Here is a 12,693-nt window from a genome sequence, read left to right as displayed (position 1 = left end):
TCAGCTCCCATTGCTCGTTGGGCGAGACCAAGACGTGACAAAATTTCAGTCCTTTTTGCTATTATGCTGAAGTGTAATATATCGTGGAGAAATCTTCCTCGTTTAAAAAATGGTTGACCACCGCCACTTTCACAGTCTTTTTATGACCAATATTTGCCTATCACTGTTTTTCATAATTCAACCTCCCATCTTGGGCATGTCAATATTGATTAACATAACCGACTAACGTCTGGCGAATTGCTCTCAAACGATTTGGCGAGAGGTTATAACGATATAGCTCAACAAAGCAAAACATTTGGCACATCGAACAAATTGCGCGCAAACGTCGAGGAGAAGCGTTGCAATACATCTTCAAAAGAGATGGTAATTACAAATTCCTTTGGGGCAACCTGCCAGGGCGCTTGCGTGATAAATAGGACTGAGGTTGCTATTTGATCTCAACATGGAATTTGTTCATAGAAATAATTGATTTTTCTTGTTTTTATGTACCATTTGATGTAAAGAGGAACTGTTAACTGGCGGTGGAGTGGGTGGAACAGAACCGGATATGACTGAGGTAGCTATTTGCATTCCACCACTTCCACCACTTACTCCACCCAACTTCACAGCCGAGTGGGGGGACGGGTGGGGGTGAGCACCGTGGTGGGAGTGTGGATGGGGCATGATGGTGACTGCGGGGGAGGAAGGTGCCCCCCTTGCTCCAGGCCCTCCACCCCCTCCCGAGGTAGACCCTGACTGATGGTTGTGGTGGTGATGGAGTGAGGGGTGGTGGGGGTTGTTTTGTGGGTTTGAAGGGTCGTAGGGTGAAGATGAAGAGCGGTGGTAGAATGAGTTGATGTTGAGGTGGTTGGTGGCTGCACTTGATGGACTTGGACTGTTCTCTGAAATTTAACCCAATCGTATATTCTCTCATTCGTTAATGACCCCAATAACTTCACTCGCAATTTATCCCCCCCCTCCCTCCCCTCCGCTCATGATTTACGCTTTTTGCACATTACACATTTCAGCACGTGCGAATGGGGTTGGAAAATTTAAATGGGTGGGGGGGGGGCATTGTTCATTAAACGCTCTGAAGAGATCAAAAAGGTTTTCCATTTAAAAGATCATAAATTATCTGCCATATTAGCCCGTTTTTCTCAAGAAAAAGTTTAGAAATGAAATTCAATTTTCAAATTCAAAGCGGCTGATTAGTCGCTATATTGGCTTTCGTTTTTTAGAACAAACAAACATTGCCGAAAACAGTTAACGCCACAATCATTTTGTTTCATCTCCATCAAAGTTTGACTTCAAAGCCAGCGGCTTTTTTGCGAAAATGGGAAATGTTCAACATGAATGCGAACGTTCACAGATCACGCCCGCAAAGCATTCAACTGATCAATTTTTTGAAATAAATGCCGCATTTGTTCACGTTCTTCTGTTCTGTTTTTTTTTCTGAAACAATTCTGTTGTGCTTATGATCAAAATCTCAAACAAGGAATCAAAAAAAAAATAAAAAAAGGTATGAAATGGTACCAAAATGGTGGCCTGTTTGACTATCTGGAATTAAAAGTAAAATTAAATATATCTTTATTGAGATGAAAAAAACCTCGTATTTGTATTTTGATTGGTGGTGGTCAAGCAAGCCAATAGGCAAGCAAGCCGAATTTTGAAAATAAGGAAAATTCAGCCAAAAAATTCGGGATAGCGGTATTTTAAGTTGACCCTAGCGGCCCGCGGTTTCCGGATTACATCCCACAGCGGATGAGAGGCATTGCCGTGGACAGCGGTACGCTGAGGCCCGCACCCATTAGATGTCTAAAAATTGACGTATTTTTGCTTCTTTAGTGCATTCGAATACATTATGAACTATAATAAAATGCGCAGTTTTGATTGTAATGGTTAACAATGTAATATTTTTGATAGATTACCTGTAATAACTATTACATAACTTTCGGCTTGCTTTTATGTCGGCTTACTTTTACTTCGGCTTACTTTGCATTCACCATTTTGATTACCTAAGTGGCTCAGAATTTTGTAAAACTAGTTGGAAACAAGGAGGCTCAGTAATGTGCGTACGCACATATTGTTCCGACCCCACTCATCCATTCTTGACTTAATTGGCTACCAAAATGATGAAGAGACAAAAACCTTTTAAAAGCATACACATCGTTCAAAAAACAACCAATGAACACAGTAATGCCATGTTAGAGAGCCGATGAAACTTGTTGATAATAGGACTATTAGAAAAGATAAAAATTAAAATCAATTAACAAACATTATTAACGATAAAAGCAATGAAAAATCTTTAAAAAAAATAAGCAAATCTATAACAAAATCAAATTCGCATCAAATAGAAACCACAACAATTTACCCTATATTTCATTAGAAAAAATATTGCACCTGTCCTCAACGCAACTGGTTAACAGGTAGACAAAAATGAGCAAATAAGTGCGAAGTTCAAAAATAATTTTCCATTTTTGAAAACAGTTAATTACAGTTATTAATGTCATCTGATATCAACTGAAACCACAAAAAATTTCCTAAATATTTTCATACAAAAAATTTGAGAAAAGTCAAAATTCAATTTTTGATTGCGCAAAATTTCAAAGACAATGGGATCAACGATTTTCGTTATAATTTAAAAAGAAACTAAAAATCTTTGAAATATACAAATATATAAAAATCTCACATTTTATGATATATCGTAGTAACAGTAGTAGCAAAGCCGGGAAACAAATAATTGAAGTTAAAGCCTCACTGGAAACAGGTTGTGCCCTGTGTTTACAGAAACTGAGTTACAAATCGACCGAAAAACTAATTAAAAAAGACGAAGCTCGAAAACCCAAACTTATATTTGTAAACAACTTCTTTCAAAAATCAAAACAGACTTACAACAAATGGATTACAACAAAAAATGATGGATAAACTTTCAGCACCTCAAGAGGCCAATTAATAATGAGACTAAGTCACGAGCCCCCAAAAAAAACAAAATCATAAAGATGTCAAAATTTCAAACAATTTTACGACATGATACTTTTCAAGGCACTATAAATACAGGATGTTACCGGCAAGAAATGTACATCATCAACTTCTTTTCGCCTTAACATCAACGAGTCTTTCTTATAAAAGGACTACTAAGAAATGATAACAAGAAGAAACCCAAAAATTGAACAGCATAGAAATCTCAAAAACTTTAAGTAAAATAAAATAAATGGTCGAAGCACTCAGTCACAACATATAAACAAGCGCAAAAAATGTTTATATCAATCAACATAAATGAGACTTCTAATGAGTGACGCTGAGTTACATGGTGAAAAAAAAGCAAAAGGAAGACAGAAGAAGAAAACCTTTTTTTAAATTTTAATTTGAAAGTCATTGAAGCAAACAGCTATAAACTGAAGTTTTCAACAAAGTTGAATTAAACCTCTCTGGGAAAAAATTAAGACCTATCGTTATTGGGTATATGTCGCACAACAACGAAAACCGAGATAAACTTAGGCAAAATAGAAAAACACATAGTTTTGCGAGATAATTGCGTCTGAGCACAAAAAGCAAAAACTATTCAACAGAAATGATTATTATATCCATAAACAACTTTTTCCAAAGATCTGAATTGATAAAAATAAAATAAAAATTGAAAAAATGGAAACTATTAGTTGAAAGTTGAATATAAAATTGTTACGGACATTAAATTTATAATCAAAGGACGTCAATTAACGCTTGTTTTTATTGAAACTGCTCCCAAAGTAGAGAGAAAAAATGAAAAAATAGTGGCAAAGATCAAAAATTCTCCGACAATTTCTAAAAAAAATTGATTTAAAGTCATAACAGATATTAGGTAAACGCTGAAATAAAATCTAGGTTCTTTTATACTTTTTAAAACTAACTGCATCTTTGATTGAGAACACTACGTCAATTAACTACAAAAATCATAGGAAATGAAAACAAAACGCAAAAAATTCATAAAATTTTTACGAAAACAATTGGTCAGAGCCACAAAAACCATGAGTTTAATTCTGAAACCATATAATAACCCCGTTGGGTCTCGTTTATGTTAAACAGTATCTGTCTTTAATTGAGCTCTGATTTGAAGTTCTCGTCCGTATTTGCCATAATAAACATTTACACAGAAATTTTTTGAAAAAAAAATCGCGCCCCATTAAAATCTAGGGGCGCGTCCGTATTTTCTCGTCCATATTTTCCATAATAAACATTTACACAGAATTTTTTTGAAAAAAAGATTGCACCCCATTAAAATCTCCATTAAAATTTTTATTATAAACATTTATCGTGAGATCAAGATTTGCCCAGACATTGCTGAGCGTCTAAATAAACACTCCATTGTTGAAATGGTTGCTAAATGGATCAATTATAATCAAAATTTTTCAGTTTGCCGAAACTAAATAAAGCAATATGTTTTACTTTTACATCGGCTTTCTTTGCTTTCACCATTTTGATTACTAAGTGAATCAGAATTTTGTAAAACTAGTTGGAAACAAGGAGGCTCAGTAATGTGCGTACGCACATATTGTTCCGACCCCACTCATCCATTCTTGACTTAATTGGCTACCAAAATGATGAAGAGACAGAAAACTTTTAAAAACATACACATCGCTCTAACCAATGAACACAGTAATGCCACGTTAGAGAGCCGATGAAACTTGTTGATAATAGGACTATTAGAAAAGATAAAAATTAAAATGAATTAACAAACATTACTAACGATAAAAGCTATAAAAAAATCTTTAAAAAAATAAGCAAATCTATAACAAAATCAAATTCGCATCAAATAGAAACCACAACAATTTACCCTATATTTCATTAGAAAAAATATTGCACCTGTCCTCAATGTAACTGGTTAACAGGTCGACAAAAATGAGCAAATAAGTGCGAATAATTTTCCTTTTTCGAAAACAGTTAATTACAGTTATTAATGTCATTTGATATCAACTGAACTCACAAAAAATTTCCTATATATTTTCATACAAAAAATTTGCGAAGTGTCAAAATTCAATTTTTGATTGCGCAAAAATTCAAAGACAATGGGATCAACGATTTTGGTTATAATTTAAAAAGAAACTAAAAATCTTTGAAATATACAAATATATAAAAATCTCACATTTTATGATATATCGTAGTAGCAGTAGTAGCAAAACCGGGAAACAAAAAATTGAAGTTAAAGCCTCACTGGAAACGGTTTGCGCCCTGTGTTTACAGAAACTGAGTTACAAATCGACCGAAAAACTAATTAAAAAAGACGAAGCTCGAAAACCCAAACTTATATTTGTAAACAACTTCTTTCAAAAATCAAAACAGACTTACAACAAACGGATTACATCAAAAAGTGATGGATAAGCTTTCAGCACCTCAAGAGGCCAATTAATAATGAGACTAAGTCACGAGCCCACAAAAAAAAAATCATAAAGATGTCAAAATTTCAAACAATTTTACGACATGATACTTTTCAAGGCACTACAAATACAAGATGTTACCGGCAAGAAATGTATATCATCAACTTCTTTTCGCCTTAACATCAACGAGTCTTTCTCATAAAAGGACTACTAAGAATTGATAACAAGAAGAAACCCAAAAATTGAACAGCATAGAAATCTCAAAAACTTTAATTAAAATAAAATAAATGGTCTAAGCACTCAGTCACAACATATAAACAAGCGCAAAAAATGTTTATATCAATCAACATAAATGAGACTTCTAATGAGTGACGCTGAGTTACATGGTCAAAAAAAGCAAAAGGAAGACAGAAGAAGAAAACCTTTTTTTTAAATTTAATTTGAAAGTCATTGAAGCAAACAGCTATAAACTGAAATTTTCAACAAAGTTGAATTAAACATCTCTGGAAAAAAATTAAGACCTATCGTTAGTTGGTATTTGTCGTACAACAACGAAAAGCAAGACAAACTTAGGCAAAATAGAAAAACACATAGTTTTGCGAGACAATTGCGTCTCAGCACAAAAAGCAAAAACTATTCAACAGAAATAAATAACATATCCATAAACAACCTTTTCCAACGATCTGAATTTTCCCCACTATGTGTTTTTTTTAAATTAGACTTGTCAGTAATGTGATAATTCGATTTTTATTGATAATTCTTATTGATAAAAATAAAATAAAAATTGAAAAAATGGAAACTATTAGTTGAAAGTTGAATATAAAATTGTTACGGACATTAAATTTATAATCAAAGGACGTCAATTAACGCTTGTTTTTATTGAGACTGCTCCCAAAGTAGAGAGAAAAAATGAAGAAATAGTGGCAAAGATCAAAAATTCTCCGACAATTTCTAAAAAAAATTGATTTAAAGTCATAACAGATATTAGGTAAACGCTGAAATAAAATCTAGGTTCTTTTATACTTTTTAAAACTAACTGGATCTTTGATTGAGAACACTACGTCAATTAACTACAAAAATCATAGGAAATGAAAACAAAACGCAAAAAATTCATAAAATTTTTACGAAAACAATTGGTCAGAGCCACAAAAACCATGAGTTTAATTCTGAAACCATATAATAACCCCGTTGGGTCTCGTTTATGTTAAACAGTATCTGTCTTTAATTGAGCCCTGATTTGAAGTTCTCGTCCGTAATTTCCATAATAAACATTTGCACAGAAATTTTTTGAAAAAAAAGATCGCGCCCCATTAAATTCTAGGGGCGCGTCCGTATTTTCTCGTCCGTATTTTCCATAATAAACATTTACACAGAAATTTTTTGAAAAAAAAAGATTGCACCCCATTAAAATCTCCATTAAAATTTTTATCATAAGGATTCATCGTGAGATCAAGATCAGCCCAGACACTGCTGAGCGTCTAAATAAACACTCAATTGTTGAAATGGTTGCTAAATGGATCAATTATAAACAAAATTTTTCAGTTTGCCAAAACTAAATAAAGCATTTTGTTTAATTATCGACTTTAAGTTTGCAAAGAATTGGCAAAATTACTGTTTCAGAATACTCCTAAAGCCAGCGGGAGTACAACTAACGCTTTTGTGAGCTCAAGAAGGATATCGCTGCAGTCTAAAGGTGTCTATTTCCAGCAAATTTGAAGCAAGTGGTCTAAAAAAAGCCATTTTTTCGACGAAAGTCTAAATTTTGCATAAATCCTAGACAAAAAACTCGGATCGAACAATTAAGCACGGCAATTTAGGGCAATTTACGAAAATTTGGTCAAAATTGTGAATAAAAACAACTGAATTATGTCTAATATTCACCAAAATTTAAACCTTGATAGCTCCCTATAAAAAGCGAAAATTGAAAAAACCTTTTTAATGCCATATTCTACGCTGGACGGGCTTTCTAATGATACCACTCACAACTACCTTCAATTATTATATCGATCGGCCAAAATTGTCTGAAAAAAAAACCATTTGAGCATATAGCTCCTCCCCCCTCAGAGAGGGGTCGGAACAACAAGAACTAGTTTAATAAATATAATACTTCGGTATTTTATTGGGAAAAGAATCTTATTGGAAAAGAATTCTGTTGCCTATTTCATTTCATGTTTCATTTTAACTTGGTATCTTTGTTTAAAGTAAATTTTTCCTTGATTTCAGGTAATCATCAATGAAATGATTGTTGATAAATGATTTACAACAATTTCATGAAATTTATGGGCCAATGTGATTCTCAATTACGCATTTTAAAAAATCACCCCCCCCCCCCCCCCTCCTAACATGAATGAATGCTAGTTGAAGGGTCTGCTTACTATATGGAGTCGTGAAGTCAAAGGAAGCCTCGTTTTCTTTGTTGCCATATTCTCTATCTGTGCTTCCCTTAGTTTTGAACATTCAACAAGTTGTCTCCGAATTTTTTCGAAGATCTTACAAGTTTCTTCAAGATTGTTAAACTTTACTGTTCCTCAGTAGAACATGAAACAATTACAAAACTTTGTAAATGATACAAGATCGTGCAACTAATTTTAGTTTATTCTTAATTTTTGGTACCTAATTTTTTCTTACATTATTGCAAGTTGATTTTTTTAAAACAAAAACACGGAATGGATTGATCAATTACATTAATTTCATGCTCTTAGAAACAAAATTCTAAGAGAACTGCCTAATTTCAAAATTGACGACTTATTTTGTAGTTTATTTCTCAATAAATGCCCTGATTTTAGAATGCTCTGCTCAAGTGGTATCAAAAATTATATTCCAAAACCAGTACGCTCGTCTGTAATCTCTAATAATTACCGCGAGTGTGACAGAATATTAGAAAACTTCAAATTCGTTGTGGACAGTTTTTCCACAAAACAGTTCATTACACCGCAGAGGCACACTCGACTTGGTATAATTCGCTCGAAAAGTAGATACATAAAATGAACAAAATTAGGAGACATCCTTTGTATCTTATTTTTCGGAAAACGGTTTTTTTTCGAAATAAAAGAACTTTAAAATTGTAAAATAGGTGACAAATCTTGTAGCACGTTTCCGCTCATATTAGGTATCTATTATTCGCATTAAAAGTATCTCTAATCCGCAATTGAGCCTAATTAAACGCGCGCTTTTTGAGCATGCAATGTGATGTAATACTTTATAATAACCACTTTAATTAAAATATAATTGAAGCTTTCAAAGCTTTAAAGTGATTTAAGTACAAGCAAGTTTATATATATGGTGTACGTCCCAGCGCCACAAAAACTGATTTAGTACTAAGTGCCAATGACGATTTGGGTAAACCTCTGCGGCGTAAGGTTTCCAAAAAAAACAAATTTTCACCCCAACTTCATGCGATTTAACTATAAGGATACGCAATTTTAGGATACGCGTTAAGCTGTGCTTCCTTGGCAATATGGTGAATAATGGTTAGAGTTTTGACAGATGTCAATACAGAAACTGAATTATTTTATACCATTGACCACTGATTGGTAACAGCCAACAATGGTTCAAACAGACCACATGCCCTTGTTCTTGAAGCAATAAACACAGTTGGTTTTTTACTGCCTTTAAAATCCCTAGGTAAAATATAACTAAATACGAAAGTCAAAAGTCACAGTTTACAGATATAATTTAGTTGTTTTCTAAAACTCGTTGCTTTAATTTATTCACAGCTCTTTGAAGCGACTCCTTTCTTTAAAAACAGCATTACTTTTCAAAAAAATGAGGTATTTTTGGATAGGAAGTTCTGAATATTGTAATGACTGACGGGAGTGAAATAAAGTTTTTGAAAAAATGATGCTCAATTGCACCCAACTCAACATCAATTGCTCTTTCAACTTTAAAAAGTCAAAGGGATACTAATGTATTGGCTTTTTCAACAGAATTTTTTGCCAATTTTTGATTTAAAATGAAGCATTTTTTTACAGTTAAGGATATTCGTTTCAATTAATTTTTTCCCTCAATTAATAAAAAATATGAATCATTCAATAAAGGCCCCTTAAGCCTTTTGAATGATGTTAACTTTCACAACCAGAATATTGTCCAACATTAACCACTTTTGGCGTAAACATAAGCATTTTGAATGATTAAAATTTTTTGAGAAAATTTTACTTTTTGTTAGGTGTGTAGAATTATTGTTCATTTTGCTAAATTTCACCCTTCAATTAAATTCCCATTCATAAGCTCCCTGACCTGCTTTAGTTTGAAGAACTCTTTAGTATCAAGTCTATGAAATCAACTTAGAGTATATTATACAGATTTATTGATGCAATTTTAGAAAGATAACAAGGAAGATATAATGAAAATCGGTTTCGTAATATGTTAAGAAAGCGGCAAATTGAAGTATATACTATTGAGTAATAAGGTTCAAATGTTAGCCAGGTAGCGGATAGAACCTTAAACGACAACTATCTAACAAATTGCATCTCTGACAATGGGTGAGGAAAGTTTACCCTTTTAAACTAAATTGGTGAGTGGTAGTAGGAGATAGGTTCGCATGGAGATCAGTAAATACCGTGATTTTAATACCGGACTTCAAATTTTATTAGAAGTTTTATTACCGGACACAGCAAAAAGTTGGACGCTCTATTTAAAGAAACAGTAGCCAAAATACGGACAACGCCCCCTTTGTTTTGGCTTTTTGGCTTGTTTTTAAGCTGTTGATATTTAGCGTACCCATTCGTAGTTCAGCTTTTTCATTTTAACAAGCTAGCTTCAACTTGACGCTTAAAATTTACTTTATGCGTGCGACAAAAAGTCAATTGAAAAGTCAGATATTTGGTTTTACGAACAAAAAACTGCTCAAGTAAAATAGTTTTTAAAAATATCAGACCAATAAGTTTTTTTAAAAAAATAATATATTCTCTCTGTTGAATATATAATTAAATTGAAGAGAACTATCTTTATTTGGAAACTGAGAACTGTCTCTTGCCTGGTTTTAATTCTCTAGATGCTCTAACTTTGTCCACTTGGCGCATCAAAGAGAACATTAGAAGCTATGATATATTTTTGATTCAAAATGTCACACTCAAAAATTAGAAGTTCACTTATAAAATTAGCATCAAACGAGTAGAATTCACTTCCCAAAGAACTAAAGGGTCTACAGGAAAAAAGTACCTTCCCAAAAAAACTGTTAATTTTTATCTTTGTTTTTTTCCTATAACAAGCATTGTCAGGTTTAAAGTTTGTACCAATGTATTCATTTCTTGTTCTTACGTTGTTTTGAGAAAAATTCAACATTCTTTTTTCGAGCTAAGAGTTGTTTAGGTTAGTTTCACTTAACTAAATAATAATACTCGAGGCAGTTTAGTAGCAATCGTTTAATAACTCTTTTATTACGACTGCGACGGTTAATAAAACGTTGCTTTTTTTCAAAAATAATTAATTGAAAATTGTTTGAGAAATATTAAAAAGCAGCGATCTTAGCCTAGAGAGCTCAATTTGAGCTAAAGACGAAATGATTTAATTCACCTGAGCGGTGTTCCGTTGAGTAGTCACCCCTCTTAAGACCTCCAGGGTTGCCCCCACTTTCTGCGTCATCCACAGCCAGTCTAAACAACATGTTGCCCAAATTACCCAACTCCGATGACGTCATCCCATGTAATAACCCCGTAGTGGCCATCGCCACCCTTTTGGGCAATTGGGGCGGCTGGAACTGGTAGTTAATGTCATAACTAACAAAGTTAGATAAGTTATAGTCCGGTGAAATATAACTAATAGGGTCGATATAGTTTGTAGTATCAAAACGTGGCAATACATTAGGCGGCGATAATGGTCTTAATACACTATATTGTGTCGGAATATTGCTTAAATTTTCTAACGAGGAACTAACGGAACGATCGCTACAAGAATCGAGTTGCGACTCCGATTTATAAATCGCAGCCAACCGATGATTTCTGCATCTCGGAAAGTAATCATTCGAATGGCTACTGCGGCTCTGATTGGTTAAGTAACCACTCGTGTCTTTGTTACGTAACATTTGCTTCAAACTCTCTCGTGACGAGCTGAAACTAGTTCGGAAAACGGGCCGAGTAAAATGATAATCGGACATTGATGTTTTGGTGTTTATAACTTTGTATTCGGAGTGAGGCGTTCCGAGAGAAAATGATCTATCTTTAAACGACTGCATTCGTTGCATCCGTTCGTAATTTGTCGGCCGAGCGTTTTGGGCCGAAGGATGTAAAACTTCCTTATAAGGAGGGTAGTCGGAGATCGGATTAAAAGGATTTGTCGGCGATATCCGACCGAATGGGTTATTTGTTGACGCATTCATTTTTAACTTGAACAAACAAACCTATTTAGTTTAAATAACTCTCGAAAAAATGACTAATGCAATCCAATAACTTAAGTTTTATACCATATTTTTTGTTTTTATAGAAATTATTGAACAGAAAACGGGTAAATATTGTAAACCCATCGATATTCAGAAGTAAAATACCACAGGGCTCAATTTGGGATTATAAAAAATAAAACCCTGGGCTCAATTTCGCCCAGAAGAGAGATAAATATAAGCAAAACGCGAATGCATTCAGCGTCAATAAGTGATAACTAGTTTATAACAAGAAATGGTTATAACAAATAAGAGCTATGGTAATTTAGGTGATAGTTCTGTTTCAAAATCAGGCCTAAGGCAATAGGGGAATAAAATTGGCCTGTGAATAAGGGGTAAAAAGGGGCTGCGATAATCAACGGAGGTTGCTCAAGAAATTCGAGTAGGGTATTATTATGCTGTTTTACCCTTATGAAGGCACAAATCTTTCACAGAATTTGAATTACTTACCATCGACCCTCCCCTCCCCCGCCCTAAGCTAACAGGGAAAAAATAAGGGAAAATCTTTTTCTTTTCCATATGCTTTTTAGGTGTGGGCTAAGGCAGTTCTAGCTGTTTCAACTATTTCATTACCTCCATTGAGAAAGAGTATTTTTTTTGCATTTTGCAAAGAGCAGACAAATGTAAACGTTTTTATTTCTACCTTTTTCTTATAACCTCCACTTTTTTCACCGTTATTTTTTCCAGTTCGCGTCTTGATTGGTGAATTGCAGCTTGTGACGTGATGTTGAATTATTACCAGTTTAAAATGCGAAAAAATCAGATAGCCGAATGAACGTTAAAATGGTTACTTATTATCTAACCACATAACCGATCGCGTGAATTGAATTATGGCTAAAATTATGCCATTTTCGGATTTGGTTTATTTTAGCAAAATGAAACAATGAGCCTTCAACGAAATAAAAGAGGTTAAATACAAGAATATGTTGCACATTTTTTTTTCGGACGAGAGCTTTATTTCGTTTTACAAATTGAACCCTGTTTAATCAT

At 33.6% G+C, this 12,693-nt stretch overlaps 1 protein-coding gene across 4 annotated transcripts in view; it reads right to left on the bottom strand.

Annotated features, from left to right (window-relative positions):
- The window catches only part of LOC142335881 (uncharacterized), a 116,499-nt gene that overhangs the window by 21,689 nt on the left and 82,117 nt on the right, over positions 1-12,693 (bottom strand). For 2 of the 4 annotated variants that reach the window (XM_075384228.1, XM_075384231.1), the window contains 2 exons: positions 10,845-10,924; positions 490-881 (listed from right to left, as the gene is read on the bottom strand). In XM_075384228.1, coding sequence (XP_075240343.1) covers positions 490-881; positions 10,845-10,924 — 472 coding nt within the window. Of the gene's footprint in view, positions 1-489; positions 882-10,844; positions 12,129-12,693 lie in introns of all 4 variants that reach the window. The other 2 variants (XM_075384229.1, XM_075384230.1) reach the window with 2 other exon arrangements.

The sequence above is a fragment of the Convolutriloba macropyga genome, chromosome 3 (genome assembly GCF_964194025.1).
Source record: "Convolutriloba macropyga chromosome 3, txConMacr16.3, whole genome shotgun sequence".
NCBI classification, from domain to species: domain Eukaryota; kingdom Metazoa; phylum Xenacoelomorpha; order Acoela; family Convolutidae; genus Convolutriloba; species Convolutriloba macropyga.
The sequence above is the reverse complement of the archived record's forward strand: the minus strand, read 5'-3'. Positions and strand labels throughout refer to the sequence as shown.